Here is a 24975-nt window from a genome sequence, read left to right as displayed (position 1 = left end):
TGGATCACCTTGGGACTCGGCTTCCTTGTAAACTGTTTCCAGCGATTCGGCCCCGTCCTCTTCCTTGAGGAGGACCCTTCCTGGGGGGCCAGCAGCATTTTACAGGCTCAGGCCCGGACCACCGCAAAACTGGAACGACCGCTCAGTTGCCGGGCTGCTTCCGCGTTGTCCTGGGAGTTGTAGTTCCTCCGGCCGCAAGGAAGGCAGATATGAGGCGCCGCCGAACCACTACTCCCAGGAGGCTTTGCGCAGGCGGAACGGGTTTGCTCAGTAACCTATGGCAACGGCAGCGACCCCGCCGCAGCGCAGTCACTAGAGCTCGCTTTGATATCGCCCTTGCCTTTTCCTGGCGCCCGGTGATGACGCAGTGTTCCCTGATTGGCTCAGCAGCGGAGGCGGTGGTTTAGGGGGCCGAGAATTCTGTAAGCCGGACACGTGGTGGGGAACTACGAGGAGTTTGAGGGGTCTGAAGGCGAAAACAAGTTGGGAGGTGTGCAGGTAAGTGCCCCCTTTTCCTGTTAGAGTGAGGGCTACCACGGGTGGATGAGTCGCGTCGCGCCCAGACGCGTACTAGTTGTGTTGCAGTAACTGTAGTTAGAATCCTGACATTTTTCGCCTTCCCTCTTCTGGCTGTCCTGGAGGATCTTGGCTTCTCAAAGTCCAGATTCTCCCAAATCGTGTAAGCTGCACTGCATCTCAGGAAGCAAAGGACCTCCTTTCCATTACCGGCCTCTGCTCAAGATTCAGGCTCTCAGCCGGAAGTGCTTTCTGGCCTGCACACAATACTTAGGAGGGTTGGGGGACGATCTCGAATCCTTCTGCTAAGGGCTTCGTGAGGTCGGGGCCACTGGAGGGGGCCCATGGAGTGAAGAAAAATCCATCCTTATTGACTGAACTTAGATGTCCCCGGAGGCAGTACTTCCTAGGATACGTGGGTTTGTCAGGCAGGGCAGTGGTTTACAGTGCGAGCTTGGACTCAGCTTTGTGGCTCTATGGCCCGAGGAAACCTTAGTAAAGCGGACCCTGGATTTACTCATTGGCAAACCTACATCATTGGAATGTCATAACGAAGAAAAATCAATATAAACATAGCGCTTTGCCAGGAAACATAAACTAAGCTAGACTTCAGAAGGGTGAAAATGAGATCAGGGAAGTTGTGTCCTCATACTATTGCAGAGATCACAGGACCTGCTCTGTAACTTGAGTGTCCATCAGAAGGGTGATTTTTGAATAAATTGTGGCACACCCAATTTATGTAATATCATGAAGTAGTTATTTTAAAAGGGTAAGTTAGTTCTGTGTCTCTTCTCCAGAAAAGATATCCATTTCCTCCTGGGAAAAAGCAAATTGTAGAGAAGTACATACAAAATCCCCGGCCGCCTGGGTGGCTCAGTGGGTTAAAGCCTCTGTCTTCAGCTCAGGTCATGGTCCTAGAGTCCTGGGATCGAGCCCCACATAGAGCCTTATTGTTTACTAGAATTTTACTTTTATTTATTTATTAAAAATTTTAAAGACTTTATTTATCTGTTTGACAGAGAGAGAAGGACAGCGAGAGAGGGAACACAAGCACAGGGAGTGGGAGAGGGAGAAGCAGGCTCCCCGCTGAGCAGAGAGCCCAATGCAGGGCTCCATCCCAGAACCCTGAGATCATGACCTGAGCTGAAGGCAGACGCTTAACGACTGAGCCACCCAGCCATCCCTGGTTACTAGAATTTTAAAGTCCATCATTTCTGTGTCTTTCTGAGTCAACTCAATGCACCATATTGTTTAGAAGTCCTTCAGACTTTTTTCTATGCATATACAAACATTGTAGCATGTATGTTTACTTGTGTATTTAGAAATATATATACGGTTTTTCTTTGAAACGGTTTTGTTTCTTTTGAAACATGTGCTCGCCTAAGCTTGCTCTTTTCCCTTAGCATATCACAGTCATGACAGTCTGTAGAGAATTCATCTAAAAAAAATTTTAGAAATCCCTTCTTCTGAGGGAATGCTGGGGCGTGGCAGGGCACATGGGACACTGGAAGTGTTAGGACAGGTACAATGCTACCAGAGGTGCAGGGAATCTCTGTTAGTCCTCGTGAAGGCATAATCCATTGGCAGTTTATCACTTATCCTGAAAGTGATAAACTTTTTTCCGTGAAGCATTTCCAGATTATTTTTTAATGGCTTTTCGTTAAGACTTCCCCAGAAACTCTGTTTGTAAAAGTGAAGTGTGAATGTATATTTAGAAAATCCCCGGCCGCCTGGGTGGCTCAGTGGGTTAAGGCCTCTGCCTTCAGCTCAGATCATGACCTCAGGGTCTTGGGATCAAGCCCCGCATCAGGCTCTCTGCTCAGTGGGGAGCCTGCTTCCCTCTCTCTCTCTGCCTGCCTCTCTGCCTACTTGTGATCTGTCAAATAAGTAAATAAAGTCTTAAAAAAAAAAAAAAAGCATAACAGCACAAATCTTAGAAGATACTTACAGTGAGTGACCCACAGAGGAGAGGGTGATGACGAAGGCAAATAAAAGTCAGTTGATATTTTGGAGACTATTGGTTTGTTTCTTGAGAAATTTGCTTAGTTTAGATTATATCCCTCCCAAAACATGTTTTTAAAAAAATGTACATGAATATGTGTATGTGCATATTTATGTTTACATTACTCCATAATAAAAACTTGTTGTATTTGAGCCCTTAGAGAATTGGTGCACTTATAAAAATTACCATAACCTGAACAGTGAATGGGGAAAGGATAGTGTGGTTCTTCTAGCTCCGGGCAAAGTTGCATGCTTTTTTTTTTTTTTTTTAAATATTGATTTCCAGTTGAAAGGCATTTCCTAATGCCTTCTAATAGTTGTATTCATTTTCATGACACAGAGGATCACTGACAATAGCAATTTATCTATTATAATACTTTTTCTTAAATGCAGCCATCTACTTTTCCTTGTTTGTCTTTTTTTTGGTGACATGTTGATTTATTGTCATTAGGATGGGACTCTTAAGAAGCCCCAAACAGGGGCACCTGGGTGGCTCAGAGGGTTAAGCCTCTGCCTTCGGCTCAGGGTATGGTCTCGGTGTCCTGGAATCGAGCCCTGCACTGGGCTGTCTGTTTGGCAAGGAGCCTGCTTCCCCCCGCCCCCCGCCTACTTGTGATCTCTCTCTCTGTGTCAAATAAATAAATAAAATCTTTCAAAAAAAAAAAAAAAGAAGAAGAAGAAGCCCCAAACAGCAGATGGGAGTACATCAGAGTCCTGTACCATGGAGAGAGCCAAGTAGATATTCCTCTCTAGCTGACCTAGTGGGTTCAGTACACTAAGCTGAGGATTTTGAATTTTATCTTTAAAAATATGGGGATTAAAGTTTTGTGCATTGTATCACAGGAGAACCCATCTCTGCATCTAAGAACATGGTGGCCAATGTCCTCTAGAGCTCCCAACCAGACCTTGGGTTAAGAATGAAGACATCTATTTCTTCAATTGAGGGAACAGCGGGAAAAGGAGATAAGAGAAAATGCTTTCAGAATCGAGCAGATGATTAATCACATTTGAAACTCTTCTGTTAGGAGATAGGGACTCCTAGAATATGTTCATTTTTTCCTTCCACAAAGATAGGTCTAAAAGGTCCCCAAGAGAAAGCTAAGTCTTGGAAGCCAAGAGTCTGGGCTTCCAGATTTAGGTGCTGCTTCTCTCTTGGAGAATGCCTGTGTTTAACCTTGGGGAATCTGATTTGGTTGTATTATAGAACCAATGGGTTTCCCTTCAGTTTTCTTTCCATATCTAATCATTACTTACGCTTCCTATTCCAGATAATATGCTCACGTGGCATTTGGATTCCTGTGTGGTACCGTACGGGGCATGAATACAGTAACTGGTCCTCCTTCCTTTTTTGGTTCTCAGATTAAATAATGTGATTCTGATTTTATTGTTCAGTCTTTGAGATGGTTTGTTTGAGCCTGACCCTAAGGGTGGATCTGTGCTAGCTGTATGGACAAGATCAGCCTCAGAGCTGTTACACAAAAGGACCAGGAACTAGTCCGCCAAGATCCCTGATAAAAAGTAATACTGAACTGCTCATGAATTGCATGTATGCTCCATGTGTATTCTCACCTTCATTTGGACACCATATGAGAAAAAATTGGAAAATAATCTCAACTCTCAGAGATAATCTCTATCTTTCGATGTATATTGTTCCATATGATTTAGTAAACACCAGGACACTGTTTTGAAACCTGCTTGCTTTATTTAACAATGTATTAGGAGAAATTGTTATGTTGCATGGTATTCTCTCAAATTGGAGAATGGAAAATTGGATCAAATTAGTAATTAATATGGCCTAAACAGTGTGGCTTTCTTCTATACACATTTTCAAGGCTGAAAACTAGCCTTTGACAAAAGAGTGCACACTCTTTCTGTGACTAGTCCTTACTCCTGTCCTTCCATTTGTTTGATTCTCATCAGTGCGGATAAAAATTCCACCACTGAATTTAAATGTGGTTGATGTCATCATTTTGCTCTGGGTCTTTGTGGGGAAGTTGTCTTACTCTCTATCTTCTTCCGTTTCCTTCTTCCTAATATCTAAAACAGTTGTAGACTGGAAATAGTAATAGTAATAATAGTAGAAATAGAAATAGTAATAATAGTAATAGAAATAGTAATGAATGCTGTCATTCATCATCGTGTAGGTTGCTTTGAAAAGTGCTTAGCCTTTAGAGGTCATGGAACTCCTGAATTTACTGTTCTTTTCTTATCAGGACCTAGGGGAATCTCTTAGGATGAAGCTGAGTCTTACCAAGGTTGTTAATGGCTGTCGCCTAGGAAAAATAAAAAACCTGGGCAAAGCAGGGGACCGGACCATGGACATTCCAGCCTGCCTTCTGTACACCAAGACCGGCTCTGCCCCACACCTGACCCATCAGACACTGCATACTATCCATGGGCTTCCTGCCATGGCTCAGGTTACGCTGTCCTCGTTGTAAGTGTTAGACCCAATCACTTAAATAGCAACTCTGCCAGCAGTTCAGATATCTCAATAAGGTGCAGTGAAGAAAAAGACTTTTTTGATTATATGCACAAAATTTATAGATTTTGAGACTGAAATCAGGAGATGTCAAGTGTTACACATCATCTGGCCCTAATCTGGAAGGCCAGACCTACATATCAGAGCTGCATCACTAGTCCTCTGATCCAACGGTGCCAGGATGGTGGCCCTCATTGCCGCCACTCCCAGAGGTGACAGGGCAGGGAATGCACTAAACTTGGACTCTAGAGGCTAACTTCATGTACCAGCCTTAGACGTTTCCCTGTGTCTGCACCTGTACTTGATAGTCCTGCTTAATGAAAACAAAACTAATGAAGTTAGATCATTTTATATAATGTATGTACTAGCTTTGTGCTTAATTGAAGAACCTGCTGTATGATGAAATAACTCTGCAATATTGTGTTAATAATAGTGATTTTAAAGGGGAGAGGGGAAGAAGAAAATCCAGGCATTTGGAAGTGGTTGATCTTTGCCAATTTCTGTTCACCCCGAACTAGTTGTAAATTGAAGACCTGTACTCTAGCTAATGAACACAGCCTAATGGGTTGGGACTCTCGAATAATGGTGTACTTTGTTGTTCAAGACCACATTTACTGTCATGTAACTTGTTTGGGTACAGAGAAGTAGGTTCCAATTGTTGCATAGTGTCTGTAGAATGATTCATTATTATGTATTTTTCTGTTTTGCTTATAGGGCAGAACACCATGAAGTCTTGGCAGAATATAAGGAAGGAATTGGAAAGTTTATAGGTAAAAATTAGGTTATTTGTGTTTGCCTTGTGATGTATTAATTTGAAGTTTGGAGGTGCTGTTGACTGATCTTTTATTCATACGTTTACTTATTCATTAGTTTAATGAGCATTTATTGGGCATCTAAGAACTATGCACTGGGGATTCAAAGATGAGTAGGAACAGTTGCTTCCTTAATGGAACTCAGAGCCTGTCTGGAATAAAGATAAATACGTAATTCTAGTACGATGCAGGGACCTCATTTGCAGGATTAGGAATGTGTACATGTACCAGGATAGGCCAGAGGGAGGAGCACATAACTTGCTGTAGGGTTCATGTGGACAGAGGTCAGACTAAGGAAAGGATTCTTGAGAAAGGGAGGAAGAAGGGGTACTTTATCTGAGTCAAGGAAAAGTAGAAGTTAGCCAGTTCGGGAGGTGGGCACGGTGGTGGGGATAGAGAGGTGTAGGCAGACATCCCAGGCACAGAGCAGAGACCCAGAGGTAAGAAATTGCATGGGATATACATACCTAAGATCCAAAGCAGTCTAGCCGTGGTTGAGCCTAAAACATAAGATGAAGCCGAAGATGAAGTGTTTATCTGTAGCTGTATTCTGGTATGTTAATATTCTCTTTTGTTCCAGAAATAGATTTTATATGGAGATGCGTGTGTCCATTTGTTTATAGGAAAAGCTTCACATTGGCAACTAGAGAATCCATTCTTCTGCAGACTACTTTGTCCTGAGCTGTCTCCCAATATCTAAGACTCATTTAAGTGAATGAAAATTCTGTTTCCATTGGTTTTTCTGTCCTCTGCTTCTGTTGGGGAATTGCATGATGACTCGTTGGTCACAAGGCCCTGTTTTTAAGTAGAAGGATTTATGTAATGTTTTCCTTGGGCTGAATCCAATTTTAAAACCAGCTTTAAAGTATACAAGCATTTAATTAAGTGAAAATAGCTTAAAAAGCTTTCTAGAGATAACTATAATAATTGAAATTGTGGGAAAATAGGTGGAGAACTGCAGAGTTGGGTTTTTTTGTTTGTTTGGTTTTTTGCTTGCTTTGTTTTCTGGGCCTTTTTTCAGTGAAATCTTTTTTTTTTTTTTTTTTTTTTAAATGAAAATGTAAGGTAGCATGGGAAATGAGAATTTCCCATGGGAAATTTAAGTACATATGGATTAGTAAGCACTTAAAATTTTTTTTTAAATGACTGTGTTTTTGACTAAAGAACCCAAGAAATTATCATCTTGAGTCAATGAAACTTACTGAGAATTCAGTCCATTTTCAGTGCCTTGTAGCTTCCCTGTAATTCTGCTCCTAGGTCAATGGACAGAAATGACGTGGGATGGCTTTATTATTAGTGAGATTACCTTTTGACCATATCATTTTGTCTTTTCCACTGGCTAGTGGTACCTAAAATGAACATACTTGATATTATATATTTTTTAAGATAAATCTAGTAGGGTCAACATGCCACTAAACATTTTTATTGTGTACTTTAAGATACACTTTTCCTTTGTAGTAACTCATTAGTCGTTAGACATGAACGTTTAATTCTTTTTTCAAATGAGTAGATTTTAAAGGTAACCTTTTCATTCGTTATTATTGTTATTATTATTATTGTATACTTTAAGATATACTTTTCCTTTGTAGCAACTCATTAGTCGTTAGACACGAACATTTAATTCTTTTTTCAAATGAGTAGATTTTAAAGGTAATCTTTTCATTCGTATTGACAGGCCTCTTATAATTATGAACAGGGTACTATATCTAGAGATGCTTTATCCAGCAGTACGTATATGAGGCTGCTGTCCGTTACAACACAGTGCAATTGTTGATGTAAGTGCTTTCAGGAGTTCTTTTTTATGTTTGTACAGGCATGCCGGAATTGCTCTTGTACTGTTCCCTGCATGATCCAGTCAGCCCCTGCCCAGCCGGTTATGTAACAAACAAGGTGTGTTCTCAGAAGGGCCTCCAGGGCTGCAGCTTTGTCTTAAAAGTCAGCCTATTGTATCCTTTCAATGCTAGATCCCACTTCCTGGGATGCTAGCCCATTCCTGGCCCCTTTATACCTTCTTCTTACTTCGATGAATGTAATGGCATGAGTGGTTTATAGGAATTAAAGTAGGGCTGCCTGCAGACGGGGTTAAGGTGAGGAATATAGCCTCAGCATTTTCATTCTTACGAAAAATTGGGGGATGAAAGAGGGTCAAGTACATGGCAAAAAAAGAAATTGCTATGATGGTAGAAAGCACTAGTTTTTTTATGCCATGCTTTATTTGCAGTTTTAACAACCTCAGGAAGCGCTAGGAAAGTTGCTGATGAGTGTTATCACATGTATGACTATATATAGTAGAATCTCGGTATAATACTGCTTGCTTTTAGAATAGCGTTTGAAAAAGCTGGGTTCACAGCCAGAGATTTTAGCTAGCGAAGAACGGTATCAAAAGGACTTTGTTAAAAGTTTCCACCTGAGACATGGCACAATGGTCTTGTCCTTGAGGACTACGTTTTGGCAAGTCCTCCGTGTGTGCTCCTGCTTTACAAATGCGACTACTTTTCTTGTACCCACTTTATTGATGTCAGCGATGCCTGTTAATCTTACCTGAGATGAATTATTTTAAATTATTCTGCTTTACCTTCTTTTTATTTTGTAATTTTAATCCAAAAGAATATTTTTACCTCAGTTATCTACCCCCATTTGTGAGGGAGAGAGGATTCATTTAAATGATGTTCTTAAGCCTTAGGCCAGAATAAAAAGACTCTATGTGACTTCCCCATTTATGTCCTTGTCAGTCTCTTCTAAGAAGAAAGGTACTATATGGGAAGGAGTAACCAAAGAAAGAACATCATATAGAGATGCTTCTGTACATTCTGATTTCTTTGTATCTGTATCTAACTCGATCCAGTAAACACTTACTAACCTTCACTAATGTATGAAGCCCTAGGCTAGGCTTTTGGGGCACAAACATGAATTGGGATTCTCAGTACTATCGTTCTATAAAAGATGTAAGTAAAAATTGCTGTAGGAGCTTAGAAGAGTGAGTGATGGATTATGCCCAGATAGGTTTTGGGGGCTCAATAGAGTAGATGATATTTGAACTTTGTTTTGATGGATGCATGGTATTTTACCAGGCAGAGAAGTAGGAGGAGGGCATTTCAGCCAAAAGGAACAATGTGATCAAAGACAGAGAAAGATCAGTCTGTGGATCTGTTAGGGACAACATGCATGGGGTGGGGTCTCAGAGAATGGAACACTGAACTGGAAAAGTATAACAAAGAATTCTTGGGACTAGCTCAGAAGCTGGCTGTGTGGCCATGGATGGATTCTCTATGAGCTATAAGGTGCTCAGAGAATTAGGATATAATAAAGGAAGCTTCTATCCTCCATGTCTAACATAATGAAATGCCACCATCTCTCCATTTATAAAGAATTAAATTTAGTATTGCTCTATCATTTTACTATTTCCTTTTGATTTACATTTTACTCTTGCTGATTCCTCATCATTTTGTTCCATGGCAGTCTGTGTCCGTGTGGGGTCTTGGGGGAAGAGTGGAAATGACTGCTTCCAAGTTCATGGCAATTCAGCAGGCCCTTCAGCCAGACTGGTTCCAGTGTCTCTCAGATGGAGAGGCATCTTGTGAGGAAGCCACTTCCATAAAAAGAGCCAGAAAGTCTGTTGATCGATCGCTTCTATTCCTGGATAATTGTCTACGGCTACAGGAAGAGTCAGAGGTAAGGATGCACTGCCCACCACTCCTTTCTGTTTGAAACTCTTGCTTACTTACGTTCAATACTCTTGCCTTCTCTGCTCCTCCTGCTTCTCTGCTTCTCAATTCCTGATCTCTTACTCCCCTGTTTTCTTTTCCTGAACCACAAGTATCCTGACTCTCTAGAATTCTGTCTTGGGCTCTTTTTTCGCCCCACTCTGGGTGTTTTCCCTGGGCAGCCTCACCTTGGTTTTATTTGCTGAATAATTCTGAAATTGCATGGATAATCAAGCTTGCTCTGTGTGGCTTCAGAATGACATAAAGTGGACTTCAGCTGGGTTCTACTAGAGTATACTAGAGTATCCCTTCACATGCACCTCAAACTCAGTATCTGATCTCCTCAAACCTTTTCCTGTCTCAGTTCATAGTAGCAACCAAGGTCCTCAGCCCAGCAATTTGAGTCTTCCCTTTTTAAAAAAATTTTACTAGAAATCGATTAATAAACATAGAGTATATTATTAGCTTCAGAGGTAGAGTTTAGTGATTCATCAGTCGTATATAATACCCAGTGATCATTACATCACATGTACTCTTAATGCCCGTCACCCAGTTACCCCATTCCCCCATCTACCTCCCCTTCAGCAAACCTCAGTTTGTTTTCCAGAGTTTAAGAGTCCCTTGTGTTTTGTCTCCCTCCCTGATTTTGTCTAATTTTTTTCCTCTCCCTTCCCCTATGTTCATCTGTTCTGTTTTTTAAATTCCACATTCAAGGCTCTTTTTAATACCCGGTTTAATATCCAGTGGTTTGCTTCTTCTCGATTCCATCTCCCTAAATATATCTAGGATCTGCCCCCATCTCCCCATCTTTCTTATCACCACCTTGAGGCTTAATAACCTCATCATCTCTTATGTAGATATTACCTTTTAATTATTCTGTCTCTTCTTGTTTCCATCAAATCCATCTCCAGCCCTGCTATCTGAGAGATCTTCATAAAACACAAATAGGATCCCATATCGATTTCCCAAAGAGAATTTAATGACTCTCTATTTCAACTCTTATGTGACATGGCCTCTGCCTATTCCTCCAACTCAGTGCCAACCACTTTCTCCTGTGGCTGTGGCCCTTCTTAGTCACCCGCAGTTCCCTGAGGCATTACCCTGTTTCATTCTGCTGGGGCTGTACACGGACTTCCTTCTTGACTATTTCTTTTTTTCTTATCTCCAGCCATATTGTGTCTCTTGCTTCCAGGTCCGGCTCAATTGCGTTCCATTCCTCATTCTAGGAAACTGTCCCTGACCCTTCCAGGAAGTTCTGTTCATCCTCAGCCACCTCCTTTAATTTGGACGTGACTGTATTATAGCTCCAGTTATTTCGTAGTGCAATGATTTCTGTGTGTGCTTGTCTTCATTAGATTGTGACCTCCTTAAACTCAATTTTTGAATGTCCTTTTTGTATCTCCATCCTGTACCAAATACCTGACATAAGTAAGCCCTCACTAAATGCTTGCTGATGGTGGCTGGTTATGTCGGGCTGGGGAGGATGAAGCTGTGGCGGTGGACCAGAGAGCCTGGTAGCAGAGTGAATAAAGCTGGGAAAGGATGCAGTCACTAGGAGATAGCAGAGCTGGTGAGAGAAGAGAAGGTGCGAGCGGAGGGGAGAATTCAGTGTTGAGATCACTTACGTGGAGTAATCCTGAGCAGTGGTCAGGTCCCACAATGGCAAGTGCCCTGAGATTGAGGAACATTGTTATCTTGAGTGTACCAATAAAAAATGTGATTGACTGATAAAGTTAGTATACATAAAATCATAGGGGAAACTTGGTTGTCATTCTGAATAGAACTCTGGGTATCTGCAGTAAGAGTTCAGCATGCGGACACTGCCGTGGGTCCTGTTAGTGTTGCTCACTAGCAATTGTTTTGAGCCAGTGATTATCCTTGTAGGATGAGTAATGGTTCCATGAGTAGAAGGGAGGACAGGGAGTGTGATGGCACGATTATTAGAATAGCCGGCTGAGCCTCAAGTCCCTCTTCCATGCTAGTCAGTGTTACACTTCACATTATTGCTGTGCAGTGGTCCCTCTTTCTATCCCTATGATCTGCTGTTGTCTTGACATGATTATTAACAGCGACCCCTTTTATGCTTACATGTGTCTCATATTTTTTTTGAAAGAGCACTTTTTATTACTCTTACATACAGAAAATTCAGCAGTGCACACTTAACCCAGTTTGGTGGCCAGTTCTTTAGCCTCTGCCTTTTTTTACCTTGACCGTGTGAACCACCGACGTTGGATCCAGGACATTGCCTCCCCAGTGATGGCAGATAGCATCATATCTGTCATTGTAGTTGGTTCTGACAGCTTCCAGCAGCTTAGCCCGAGGTCCTTTGTCTTCTAAGTTAGCCTGTGTGAAGGCAGCAGTGGTGCAGGTCTTCCCATGGACCAGATGCTGCAGCCTGGCCTTCCCCTTGATAATGCAGTAGGGAACCCCCATCTTATGACACAGGATGGGCAGGAAGACAACAGGCTGAATGGGATCCACATTGTGTGCAATCACCATCAGCTGAGTCTTCTTGTTTTCCACCAAGGTGGTGACTCTTAACCCCAGCTGGAAGGACAGGTGACATCTTAGTGGAGACATTCCCTTTGCTGGCCACTTTCTTTCAGCCCAGGCCAACAATCTCTGCTTCTTCTCTTGCTTTGTGTCTGGTCTGTATTTGTGGGCCAGCTTTAGCGGTTGAGTAGCTTAGTGGTCCAAGGGCAAGGTCTTGGGTGAACTGGTTAATTGCAGGAGGTACTTTCAGACATTTATAGAGAAAAGCCCTTTGCCGCTTCAGCTGGATGTAGCGGGGCCATTGGACACAGCAGATGACGTCCCTTTTGGACTGGATGTCCTGTCCAATGTGAAAACTCTTGAGCCTTTCCTCAGGCAGGGGATTGACCATCTTGATCTCCTGTTTCTTCATGACAGCAGGGGCCAGGGCCCCTTTCCTCCCCTTAGCCTTCTTTCCTTTTGGCATCTTGGATGGCTGGTGGGAAGGGCACATGTGTTCCATTTTAAACAATAAATTATATGATTATACTTCTTGTGTCCATGAACGGGGGTTTCTCAGATAGGGCTGTGCCAGTCACATTTAAACACATTTAGGGGCAGGTCCATGTAACTACCTGCTTTGTATATCTGCATACATCTTTCCCTTTTCCTGTGATTTCTTCCTTTTTTACTCACTGAATCTTCTTATTCTGAATGCCCTTAAATACTGAAGCTCTCCAGCATTCTGGTGTAGGCTCTCTTTTCTTCCTAGGCCAGTGAAGGCAAATGGATTTCATCCTACGGTGCTTGGAGCCATGCCTGGGCACAGCAGGAAGAGAGTATCTGTCAGCCATGTCTGCTGTGGGGAGTGGCAGCAGTGTGCCAGGTGTCCACAGTTCCAGCCTGGGTAGTCACATTTGTTGCACACGTGTCCTCAGTGGCTGCTGACCTCAAACTCAGAATGCACAAAACAGAATGACCATCTTGCATCACCCTCCACTGTTTTCCTAGGATTCCTTGTCATTGCTCTTCCCATCATCTCCCTGGACTTCCAGAACAGGAGCCGTCATCCTAGACTTTTCATCCTCTCCACGGGCAACTAATCAGTCAAGTTTGTTGATCGTACCTTTTTTTTTTCTTTTAAGGATTTTTATATATTTGAGAGAGAGAGCACATGCGCAAGGAAGGAGAGGGAAAAGCAGAGCAGGGAGCCTGACATGGTACTCAGTCCCAGGACCCAGAGACCATGACCGGAGTCCAGGGCAGACACCTAACTGACCGAGCCACCCAGGCGCCCCTGTTGATCATACCTTCTGATGAAGTTTCAGATCCTGTCCCTCCCCTTCACCCACTGCCACTCCCTTAGACTGGGTCCTCTTCTGCCACTCCCTTAGACTGGGTCCTTTTCGTCTTTCATTCGAATTATTAAACTTGCCTTCTACGTATCCTTTAGCCATACTCACTCTTAAATCATTCTTCGTACAGCAGTCCCAAGTGTTCTCTCTGATTATGTCCGTCCTACTTAAACTGAGATGCGGAATTCCCTCTTCATAGCACTCCAGGCTCTCTTCCCATTCTCTTCTACCAGAGAGCCACTGTTGCTTTGCATTTTTACTTCTTAGTTGCATACACATAGTGTTTATATATGCTTTACTGTATGGGGTTTTCATTACATGAGTATGATCATATGTTCAGAAATGGCTTGTTTTTGTTTAGCAATAGCTCAAAACTCTTTCTGTCAGTGCCTATAGTGCTGTATCTGCTGCATTATTTCTAACATCTGCATAGAAAGCCGTACTACGAATATATCAGAATTCCTGTAAGCCTTTGCTCTATTGATGTATGTTTAAGTTGTTTCCAGGTTTTGTAAATAGACCTTGATGCATATGAATGAATATATTTGTAGGAATAATTCTTAGAAGTGGAATTTTAGGACGTAAAGATAAAAGAATTGACATTTTGAGAATATTGTCTACTAGCGCTCCCAAGAAGCTGAACTAATCTGTTCTCTCTCTCATTATCAGAATATGTGGCATTTCTCTAACACTTTTACCTCCACAGTGTTGCTCTCTGTCTTTTAACTATTTTGTCAGAGTGATGGGCAAAAGTGGTATCTAACTATTTCCATTTTGTATCTCCTTCCTGGTGAGCTTTGGTTAGCACTCCATATGTGTATGGGGCATTCACATTTACTTGGTATTATTGAAGTTCATATTCACATACCTGCCCTGATTCCGATGGGGTTGTCATTTCCATAGAAGATTTGTTAGAAGTTTTCCATGGCATAAGTTTTTGTCTATTCCAATAAGTAGTGAGCTCTCCTTTGCCTTTGTTGAGAGTATATTTCACTAGAGAAGTTTTGTATTCAAATACATTAGCCTTTTCTGTAAGCTTTAGCTTGCTTAGGGAGACATTCCTTACTCCAAGATTATAAAAACTTGAATATATCTTTTTGAGATTTGTGTAACTCTTTTGTATGTTTAGATTAGAGGGCCATCTGGAATTTCTTTTTGAGAATGGTGTGTGGTGTAGTTTGATTTTTTTCCGAACAGATAGTAAGTTATCCCAACCACAGAGTTCTTAAAGTTCTTTCTAATGGAGAGACTTGGGGGTAGCAAACCTAAAGCAGGCCTGAATAGTTATTTAAATGAATGAAAACTGATCCTTTTGTCCTTTCCCTCTCATAATACTTGCTCAGTGTGTGTTTTATTTAACCTAAGATCAAACATGACTGCATGTATCGATTACTCAATTTCTCCTCAGTCTTTTCTTACCTGTTTGGGTGGCTTTCAAGTTGTGTGTTTTGGAGCCCGCAAGGTTCCCAGGGAGGAGGGAGCTCCATCTCATGCTTCAACTGTAGCAGCTGCACCGAGATCTCTTCCATGTGAAGTTCATTTAAACAAAGGTCTCCACTACTGGAAACAGTTAAAAGCATTCAATCCTTTCTTCCCTTAGGTCCTTCAGAGAAGTGCCATCATTGGAGTGATTGAAGGTGGAGACGTGATGGAGGAGAGGCTGAGATCAGCACGGGAGACGGCCAAGCGGCCCGTAGGCGGCTTCCTTCTGGATGGCTTTCAAGGGAATCCAGCAACCCTGGAAACTAGACTGTACTTGCTGTCATCAGTCACTGCAGAGCTGCCGGAGGACAAACCAAGGCTAGTGTTCAGTTAGAGCACAGGCCACGCTTCGGGGGCTTCAGGGCAGGAGTGCTGGTGATTGTGGATTATGCAGAGTCTCTACGTGAACATGTCTTTTGATGAACTGATTATGGCCTTTCTGGGCTGAGTCTGCTGAGGCCGATTATCGGGGGAGTTTCCATCACGGCTGTCCTGCTTTTGATTTCAGAACGTAGATGAGGACAATCGCCAAGTGAATTAGTTTATTTGATCCTCATAAGTGAGGGCAACTGTTATCTGTTTTTTCTCATTTTTATGCCAGTGTTACATGGTGCCTGGGGACAGGTATAAAATCATGTGGAACTCTGGCCTTAATCAAGGAAAGTTGAGGACAGATCTGGGGTGTCTAGCAGAGTGAACATGGGCTGTAGTAATAAGGACATTGAAGAAGTTCTTAGATTTGAGGCAGGTAGCTAAGTCACTTTTGAAATCAACAGGACTGGCAACACTAATGGGGCTAGTTCTTTCCATAAATAGGATACACTCTGTACTGGTGTAGAGAAACAATCTGCAAGTTTCAAAGCTCAAAATCCCAAGGTTCTAAGTGCAGCTGATGTCTTATTAGATTACCCATATTTTTCTTTTTTTTCTTTTCTTTTTTGTTTTAAAACCCTAGTCTTTCATCCAACTTGGTATGAATATTCATGCTTTTTTCCTACAGATCTATTAAGAGGTTTGATTATAGGATGCTGTTTTATGCCCCTCGGGTTGTTGGATGGTATATAGCATACATAAATGTTACTACTTAAAAAAAATCCAGGTATAACTTACAATAGTGTGTGAATCTAGGTACAGTTTGATGGATTTTTACGCATGCATACAACCCTGGAAACCTCAGCCAAAGCAAGATACTTCCAGCGGTCCGGGCAGCACTTACCCCATAGGTTTAACCTAGCTCTCTTGTATTCATTGTTCCCCATCCTGCGCTGATTTTGTTCTGGTGCAGATAGCAATTCAGCACTAGTATTTCTAGTCATTTTATAACTTATTTGAGCTAAGTGCTCACAGATGTCTGTTACTGGATTTGAGAGCTGGGATTGTTTTCATTCTATATGTGCGTAGAAATGACAGCTTCAGTTGGAGAGGAGTTCTAAAACATTACATTATTTGAAGGAAACTAGTCAGAAAAACCGGCATATATTTAAGTGTTTGAGTTGTTTAATATTACATAAGCCTTTTTTGGACTTCCCTTAGAAATCAGGGAGTCTGTAAGCTTTTCTCTGCCAGTTCATAAAAGGGACTATGGGTAGAAAAACAAACATAAAAGATAGCAGCCAGCCAGCCAGCCAACCCTGATCTAGTGCACCTCCCCCTCTTGTTTTAGTGGCAAAACTCAGCTGAGTGGTATGGTCGCTCCCAGAGTGCCTTACCTGTTACCTCTGAAAATGCCATCTCATTCCACATGCAGACTTTTTATTAATGGAGAAAATAAAAGAAGAATAAAGAAAGTCAAATAGAGTCTTAGATCTTATGGTCAGAGTTGAAAGTCTGAGAGCAAGAGTTGCTTTGTAAATGAACCTATGAAGAATACAGTAGATAACAGATGTCTTTCTTGAACCAATTATAAAAAATTCTAGGCAAATATCCTTTAAACATGGAAAGATTTGAGGGGGAAATGAAACACACAATTGCACTCTTTAAAAATTTTTTTTAGGGATGCCTGGGTGGCTCAGTTGGTTGGACGACTGCCTTTGGCTCAGGTCATGATCCCGGAATCGCAGGATCGAATCCCACATCGGGCTCCCAGCTCCATGGGGAGTCTGCTTCTCCCTCTGACCTTCTCCTCGCTCATGCTCTCTCTCACTGTCTCTCTCTCTCAAATAAATAAAAATAAATAAAATCTTTAAAAAAAAAAAAAAAAAAAAAAAAAAAAATTTTTTTTAAAAAATTGATAGGGGCACCTGGGAGACTCAGTCACTAAGTATCTGCATTCGGCTCAGGTCCTGACCCCGGGATCCTGAAATCTATCCCCGCGTTGCTCAGTGGAAAGCCTGCTTCTCCCTCTCACACTCACCTTGCTTGTGTTTCCTGTCTCCCCATCTCTCTCTGTCATTTATAAATAAAAGCTTAAAAAAATAAATAAAATAAAAATTGATGTATAGTTGACATATAACTTTGCACTCTCAAAAAAATCTGTGTAGTAGTTAGATAGGGTGTAAAATTCAGTTGAAGCCTAGGAAGGTTCTTTAGAAGGAGTGGGAGGGGAAAGGAAACTAACCTTTATTGAACTTCTCTTTGGGTCCGGAGACTTGACAGTGTGCTTTTTCAAATACCTCCTTAATCTTTACAACAAATCTATGAGGTATGTATTACTGCTCCTGTTTTTAAGATTATAAAACTAAAACCCAGAATGGTTAAGAAACCTTCCCAAAGTAGTACAATAAGTGAATAAAAGGCAGAACTGGGATTCGAGCCCAGGTCTCTCTGCTGCCAAAGCCCTTCTTTCTGTTGCCTGCCATCCATCCGTGATTGGTGGGTTTCATTATTACTACTACTTTTTTTTTTTTTTTTTTAAGATTTTATTTATTTGAGAGAGTGCACATTAGCAGGGGGAGAGGTAGAGGAATAGGGGAAGAGGGGGAGAGGGAGAAGCGGACTCCCTGCTAAGCAGGGAGCCCGATGTGGGGCTCAATCCCAGGACCCTGAGACCAGGACCTGAGCCAAAATCAGACACTTAACTGACTCAGCCATCCAGGTTCCCTCGTTATTACTACTTTTAATGCCCTCTGGGAAGAGTCTCTGCTTCCATTTCTAGCATTGTCCTCACGTCAGTGTTCTTACTATTGTTTTCACAGGCTTATCTGTGGAGTCAGCCGGCCAGATGAGGTTCTCGAGTGTATCGAAAGGGGAGTGGATTTATTTGAGAGTTTTTTCCCTTATCAAGTGACAGAGCGGGGATGTGCCCTGACTTTCAGCTTTCATTACCAGCCAAACCCTGAAGAGACACGTAGGTCTTCTGAAGTTAGTCTCTTTGTTATCCTCAAGTTTCTTCTGTTTCCTCTTCATTATTGGTCTTGAGTCACAGCCAGAAATATGTACATACTGTAACACCAGCCTTTTATAAAACTACCACGTTTGTTTCTTATCTGTATGCTCTGGCATGTTGGCACACAAAACCTGTTCCTTAGTGCTATACCTCTAGCTCAATATTAGGGAGTGATCTTAGAGTGAGAACCAAGAAAAACAAAACCCTTTCTATTAACAACCTGAAAAAAGAACATTCAAAGTGAATAGTGATGAAAATCTAGGAACAGAAAACCTTTGAACTACTTGGTAAAAGTTAATTCAGTTTTTCACAGAAGACTTCTTGTCTGCTTTTTGCAAACCCCATGCTATCAAAATACAGGGAGTTTCTCACCCCCTCTGATCTTAGTGTTACTTAGGCTTTTTTTTTTTTTTCTTTTAAACACACAGAGATGTGAAAGCTAATATTACCTTGAAGCACCACCATTTTCTTGTATTGATTAGTTACTCAGAAGTCATGAATATCAGTTTCAGAGTCTGAACATTTGACTGACAGTGGAAAAAGAATTGGGATGGCTATGGGCCAGGATCCCTTAGAAAAACTACCAAGTTTTTTGGAGAATGTTGCACACCTGGCCTGCCTTCTGGCCTTCACAGGTGTGATTTCCTTCCCTGCTTCCTGCTGTCCTTTGAATTCTACCTCTGTCACCTCTGGCCTTACATTTAACATGGGCCAGAGACTTCCTTAAAGATTCATTTTATTCCCCACAAGTTATTAAAATTTCATCCAGAAGATGTTAACAGTTTTGTAAAGCAACCTAACCATTAACCTAAATTGAATTATTTCTGGAAACAAAACAAATCAGATTGGTCAGATTCTTATATACAGGGGGTCAGTTTTGTTGTCCTTTAAACTGACTAGAACATAATGTATATGGGTAGAAAAGCATACCACAAATACTATAAAATATTCATTTACAAACCTAAGTATCTCCACAAGGACATGGGTAACTGTTAATCATTCTGTGCCATGAATATTCAAAACTTAAGAACCTGATATTCATTCTCCAGAACAAACAAATTCCTTTTTTGGCTAGAGAAAGCTGTTTCTTTATGATTAGAAAAGTTGAAATAGTTTGAACATTTTCCATTAAAGAAATATTATTAATCATAGGTGTATATGTGTATATGTAGTAAATTAAAGTCTTTTGTCAATTATAAAGTGAAAATTATAGAGGAGTAAGTTGCCTAATGCAGGAACTAATATAGTTCCCCCTAGGATAAGGATTAGAAAGCCAGGGCATTACTGTGGTTTCCCACATCAGCATGCAAATTCATGGCAGGAAAATTATAACAGCCCTCTGCTCAATGCTCAGGTCACTTCTCTTTTTCCTTTGATCTGGACAAAATTACCTCCTTAGGACTGTCTGCCCATTCCCCTTGGGCTGCCCTGAGTTTGTTAACTACTCATTTCCAGTAAAACTTCTTTACTTGCCCCTGTTCAAAATAGCTCGCTCTTTGCATAGTGATTGGTGTTTTCCTTATATATGCAGGAATGTTCTTTCTTAAAGAGTTCAAAGGGAACAACTCAAGTCTTCGTTTAGTTCTGGATAATCTGAGTTCCATGTAAGGCTAGGGTCCCCATATAGAATACATAAATTAAAACCATATTCTACTTTTAATCTATTTGGAACATAAGCAGTTATAAAGCACAATTTGCATGTATATGATGACAAGACATAACTCCAGTATATACACACAAATTTCTCTCTCTCTCTCTCTCTCTCACTCACACACACACACACACATACACACACTCTCTCTCTCCCCAACTGTTTTCTTAAAATCACTCCTTGACGGTAAGATTATATATTATCTACTTGTAACCATAGTTTGCTTAGACATTGTTGAATCTCCAAGTTTTGATATTATAGAGAATATGTCAGTGATCATCTTGGTTCATATTACTACTTTTCTTGTGTCATTTCCTTGGGATAAATTCTTATGAGTGGAATTTTAAGGTCAAAGGCCATAAAATATAACTAAAATAATCTCGCAATGGCCAGTCTGTATCTGATTTTTATTCAAGACTTTTTGTTGGTTTGTCCTTCAGTATTACAACAAAATGGGATACAGGAAGAAATAAAATATGTGGATCAAACAAAGAAGATTAAAACAACCAGTTGCAACCAAGAAATGACATCATTTGAAATTAATCTGAAGGAAAAAAAGTAAGGAATTTTTTTAGATTTTGATTTCTTTTTAATTTCAATCTGTTTTAAAAGTTTATGTAACTGTTCCCTTTTCAGTTTATGACTTCATAAAATATTTATAGTTGGATATTATTTGGGCCTTCTTAAATTCAGTTCCAGAAAAACTTGTTTTTTCTGCAGATGAATTTGTGTACTTTGTCATGTCAGAAAACCGAGGCTAGATAACTGTTGTTTTAGAAGAACTGTCAGAAAGATTAGACCAAATCCATTGTCTGGTGTCTTTTACTCTTTCTGATTACTTTAAATAATGTCAGAGCAAAATAAAGATTTCAAGAGAAAAAACAACAAAGCATTTCAATTCTAAGGAACTTAAGTCATCTTGGTTATATACAGATTATAAATCTTAATAAAATATTTCCCTCTGTGAGGAATGAACTAAGAGACCTTATAACTTTGTATTTGGGCCAAAGTAGTAATTATTAGTGAACCACTGAGAGGTTTTTCTGTGAGTTTGGTGTTCTTACTTTAGTGCTGGGGTGTTTTTGGTCTTATGTAAAGATTTTTTTTTTTTTTTAAGATTTTATTTATTTATTTATTTGACAGAGAGAGATCACAAGTAGGCAGAGAGGCAGGCAGAGAGAGAGAGAGGGAAGCAGGCTCCCCGCTGAGCAGAGAGCCCGACGCGGGGCTCGATCCCAGGACCCTGAGATCATGACCCGAGCCGAAGGCAGCAGCCCAACCCACTGAGCCACCCAGGCGCCCCTGTTTTTGGTCTTATGTAAAGGAACATTCTAGGGATTCGGACTTAATTTATATCTATCTAGGAATAGTACAGACTTGAAAACTTACAAAAGAGGGGCGCCTGGGTGGCTCAGTGGGTTGAAGCCTCTGCCTTCAGCTCAGGTCATGATCCCAGGGTCCTGGGGTCGAGCCCTGCATCGGGCTCTCTGCTCAGCAGGGAACCTGCTTCCTTCTCTCTCTCTGCCTGCTTCCCTGCCTACTTGTGATCTCTGTCTGTCAAATAAATAAAAAAATCTTTAAAAAAAAAAAAAAAGAAAAAAAAGAAAACTTACAAAAGAATATGAAAAGCCTAGGTCTAATTTGTATTCTATAGGGACTTCTTGATTGTAGGTCTGAAGTGGTGATGTTTACTCATTTAACTTCTGGAAAAATAGCCAAGGAGATTCATTTCTGTTTTTCAAATGGTAGGGTAATATAAATGGATTACTACTAAACTTCCCTCACATTATAGATTTAGCTGGAAAGTGTAGTTTTCTTATTGTGAGCACTAGAGTTCAAGTTCAGAGCCTAGCACTACTCATTGGCTCTGTAACCTTGGTCAGATCATTTAACTTCCTTTTTTTTTTTTTTTTTTTTTAAGATGAGCTCCATGCCCACTGTGGGGCTTGAACTCAAAAACCCTGAGATCAAGAGTTATATGTTCTACTGACTGAGCCAGCAGGGCACCCCTTAACTTCTTTTTAATAGCTGATAAAAAGTAACACATATGTAGTATGTGTTAAGTATAGCTTAGTAGGTGCCCAGCAATGTCCAAATCCTTTCGGTTGTTTTATTTTGTTTTGTTTTTTTTAAGATTTTATTTATTTGACAGAAAAAGAGCAGCAGGGGGAGCAGCAGGCAAAGGGAGGAGGAGAAGCAGGCTCCCCACTGTGCAGGGAGCATGATGGACGTGGGGCTCAATCTCAGAACCCTGGGATCATGACCCGAGCTGAAGGCAGACACCCAAGAGATTGAGCACCCAAGCAGCCTCCCCCTTTTTAAAAAGATTTTATTTATTTATTTATTTGACAGAGAAAGAGAGAATCATTTGCTATATTAATTCATTTAATTCTTATAATAACTCCCTAAGGTAGATGCTGTTATTACACTTATTATCATAGCAGATGAGAAAACAGATACAGAGGGACAGTAAGTGACATGCCCAAGTGAATTGTGAGCCAGACATCAAGCCTAGGCTCTATAGCTCTGGAGGCCTTCCTCTCGACCCCCCTAGTGATCTTCATTGGGAAATGACCGTAAAAATGCCTGTCTTCAAACGTGGTTGCAGAGATTCAGTAAGACAGTATATGTCAAAGTGCTTTGCAGTCCACCCACACACACAAACTCTGGGAGTGAAAGGTCGTACCGTGTCTTCTGTACTAGTTCTAGTGGCGAGGGTGAGAAGTGTGTCATGCTTCAGAACAGCATTTACTCTCACTGTGTGCCCTTACACTATGACTAACAAAGCTCAGTGTGCAGGAGTGATCCCGGGGCTTTCGATGCTCTCTGTAAGCCTCAGTCCAGGAGGTTAGGTCTGTCAGGAAGAAGACTCCCGAGTTTCCTGACTCATCATGCTCTAGGTTAACTTGTTACCACATTGTCATCCTAAGCAGGTGCTCAGCACTATATTTGCCAATGAGGTTATTAATTATTGCTTATGTACTGGCCGAATAGATAGCCTAGGCTGTGGATGTCTTGTAGTCCTAATTGTTTGGACTATCACTGTGACTTCCTTTGGCAGGTACCAGGAGGACTTTGATCCACTTGTGAGAGGATGTTCCTGTTACTGCTGTAAGAATCATACTCGTGCATACATCCACCATCTGCTGGTGACCAACGAGCTGTTGGCTGGGGTCCTGCTCATGATGCACAACTTTGAACATTATTTTGGATTTTTCCACTCCATCCGGGAAGCACTAAAAAGCGACAGACTGGCACAGTTGAAAGAGCTCATCCGCAAGCAAGCATCTTGAGACCTGGCACACGCGAGTCTGACTCTTCACACTGAGCCTGTCCTGCTGTTGGAATGTGGGAAGAAGAGAACAAGAAATGAACTTGGCTTTAACCATTTATATCGGAGAATGAGATCTGCCCATAAATAAGGAACGTTTGAACTAAACTCTGCCCACTTGAGGCTCAAGAGATTTCTTCTCAGGACTTAAATGACCCAGACTGATCAGAAAGAACTGAACCATGACCTTTAGTATTTCAATGCTAACTCTTTTAGCAAATGGAGATTCATTAGTCAAAGACAAAAGCTTTGGTTGTGAAGGGACAGCCTTGAAGTGGGGTTGATGAGATTATGTGGGTTCGTGAAGTTGGATCAGAGCTTGAAAAGATGATTGGTCCCGAGCAGCATGACTTCTGTAGACGCATGCCTGTTGACTGTAAAAGGAATCTGGCTGATTTGAGAGCTTCATAGTTTTAATCCTTATATTCTCAGGAGCATCTTGGACACTTCTGCCTTCCCAGCTGTCTCCCTGCTGCAATCAATCAGAAAAGGCTCTTGTGACTTAACTAGGCTCATGTCTTCATGGGATGTGGGGCTCACACATCACTCCTAGGACCAATTGGCCCCAGGCACATGCCTTCATTTGACCACATGATCTACGTGTGACTTGTCTCCTGAGAGCCCATGTAGTTGCCCCTTACGAGCCAAAAGTTTGCCTAGATGCTTTCGTCTGATCAGACAGATCCGCTGTGGTCTACCCTTCAGGCTCATTAATAGTCTCGCCACATAATAACTGTGGCTCCATCACTTGGGGAGATTCATTCACCATGTGTTCACTTGGACAGAGCCCTGGCCCAGCAATTGGAAGACTGGGTTTCAGTTCTGCTCAGCTATGACACCAGACAAATGACTTACCCCTCCATGCCTATTTCCTTCTGAACAAACGGGGACAGGCAAGGGGGTAAGACCACATGAACTTCCAAGATTCTATCTAGCTGTAATGTGGGGGGAAAAAAAGTTTTAGATTATCTCTGCAGCCTTCTTGTATCCTGATCCCTGTTGGCCTGGTATAAAAATGGAGTGGTTCCAGGAATCAGGCAACAGTAGAGACGTTTGAGAGCCAAAAAAGAGGTTCGGGCTGTGACTTCTGAAGTGGTTGGTGAGTTGGCATCAGCAGATCCTGAGACTGGGAAGACCTTCCTGGATCATCTCTAATTCTATGAGTTTTTTCTGCTTTCACCAGAGGAGTGACATTCATGTTGATGTGACAGGTGATTTTTATTTTCTTTGGGCTTTTCTCTGTTTGTCGTGTTTTCTGTAAGAGTATATCCACACATAGTTTTTGTAAAAGCAGCCAACAGAACCCAAAAAACACCTTTGTTTTTGTAGGCGCATGGAATATATTTGTTTTACTTTCTTAGGCTATAATTTGCTATTTTTTCCATTTCAGAGGGCATTACTGAACATCGTTTTTAATTATTATGTGGTTACTATATTTTTATGTGTTAGATATCTTTTTTTTTTTTTTAAATTAATGGTCAGGAATGTCCTTGACATTCCTATAATCTCTCCTCCATGAATGGCAAACGTAGTTAAGAAAGAGTATCCGCTCTCAAGGATCTGCTTGCTTTGAAATATATTAGACTAGACTTGTTCATATGTTTATATTCCTGTTCAATGCCAAATCCATTGTTGGAGGAATATTAATATCCCAGAATCCATATTAAATTTCTGAGTTTTATTTATGTTCAAAATACTGGATAGTCTGCTCAAGCATTGTTCATTTTTCTGGGTCTTTTTCTTATTAGCACATTTGGAAAAAATGTTTTTTTCCTTTAATGTAAGTCTGTTAAAGTCAATAGCCAATAAATATTTTTAATTAAAAAAATATACTGTCTTGTTTCCTG

General features: G+C 41.2%; 2 protein-coding genes and 1 pseudogene across 6 annotated transcripts in view; 1 reads left to right on the top strand and 2 right to left on the bottom strand.

Annotated features, from left to right (window-relative positions):
- Nucleotides 1–199, bottom strand: part of CCDC191 (coiled-coil domain containing 191) — a 91124-nt gene extending 90925 nt beyond the window's left edge. Inside the window, exon 1 of one of the 3 annotated variants that reach the window (XR_009351132.1) lies at nt 9–199. Coding sequence is in view for 1 of the 3 variants with exons in the window: in XM_059164064.1 (XP_059020047.1) it covers nt 9–98 (90 nt within the window). In the remaining 2 variants the exon portion in view is untranslated. The remainder of the gene's footprint in view (nt 1–8) is intronic. The other 2 variants (XM_059164064.1, XM_059164065.1) reach the window with 2 other exon arrangements.
- A 130-nt stretch (nt 200–329) lies between these two features.
- QTRT2 (queuine tRNA-ribosyltransferase accessory subunit 2) lies at nt 330–24956 on the top strand. 3 transcript variants are annotated; one of them, XM_059164073.1, is made up of 9 exons: nt 330–498; nt 4731–4951; nt 5711–5766; nt 7622–7698; nt 9268–9480; nt 14940–15139; nt 17956–18107; nt 20238–20355; nt 22859–24956. In XM_059164073.1, the coding sequence occupies exons 2-9, from the start codon at nt 4752–4754 to the stop codon at nt 23088–23090; spliced, it is 1248 nt and encodes a 415-aa protein (XP_059020056.1). In that variant the 5' UTR covers nt 330–498; nt 4731–4751; the 3' UTR covers nt 23091–24956. The 3 variants fall into 3 exon arrangements, with proteins under 3 accessions (XP_059020056.1, XP_059020057.1, XP_059020058.1); XM_059164074.1 differs by having other exon boundaries at nt 331–498; nt 4795–4951; XM_059164075.1 differs by lacking the exons at nt 330–498; nt 4731–4951; nt 5711–5766; nt 7622–7698 and adding an exon at nt 7758–7895.
- On the bottom strand, nt 11672–12477 carry LOC131825116 (large ribosomal subunit protein eL8-like; annotated as a pseudogene).
- Nucleotides 24957–24975: the final 19 nt, after the last annotated feature.

Source organism: Mustela lutreola, chromosome 2 (assembly GCF_030435805.1).
Source record: "Mustela lutreola isolate mMusLut2 chromosome 2, mMusLut2.pri, whole genome shotgun sequence".
Classification (NCBI taxonomy): Eukaryota; Metazoa; Chordata; class Mammalia; order Carnivora; family Mustelidae; genus Mustela; species Mustela lutreola.
The sequence above is the reverse complement of the archived record's forward strand: the minus strand, read 5'-3'. Positions and strand labels throughout refer to the sequence as shown.

Bases quoted from the DNA above. Each gene is read 5' to 3' on its own strand.
- QTRT2 (XM_059164073.1), top strand. From the start codon at position 4,752: ATGAAGCTGAGTCTTACCAAGGTTGTTAATGGCTGTCGCCTAGGAAAA. The intron at 18,108-20,237 runs GTAGGTCTTCTG...TTTGTCCTTCAG, and splicing joins GCCAAACCCTGAAGAGACAC to TATTACAACAAAATGGGATA. The intron at 20,356-22,858 runs GTAAGGAATTTT...TTCCTTTGGCAG, and splicing joins ATTAATCTGAAGGAAAAAAA to GTACCAGGAGGACTTTGATC.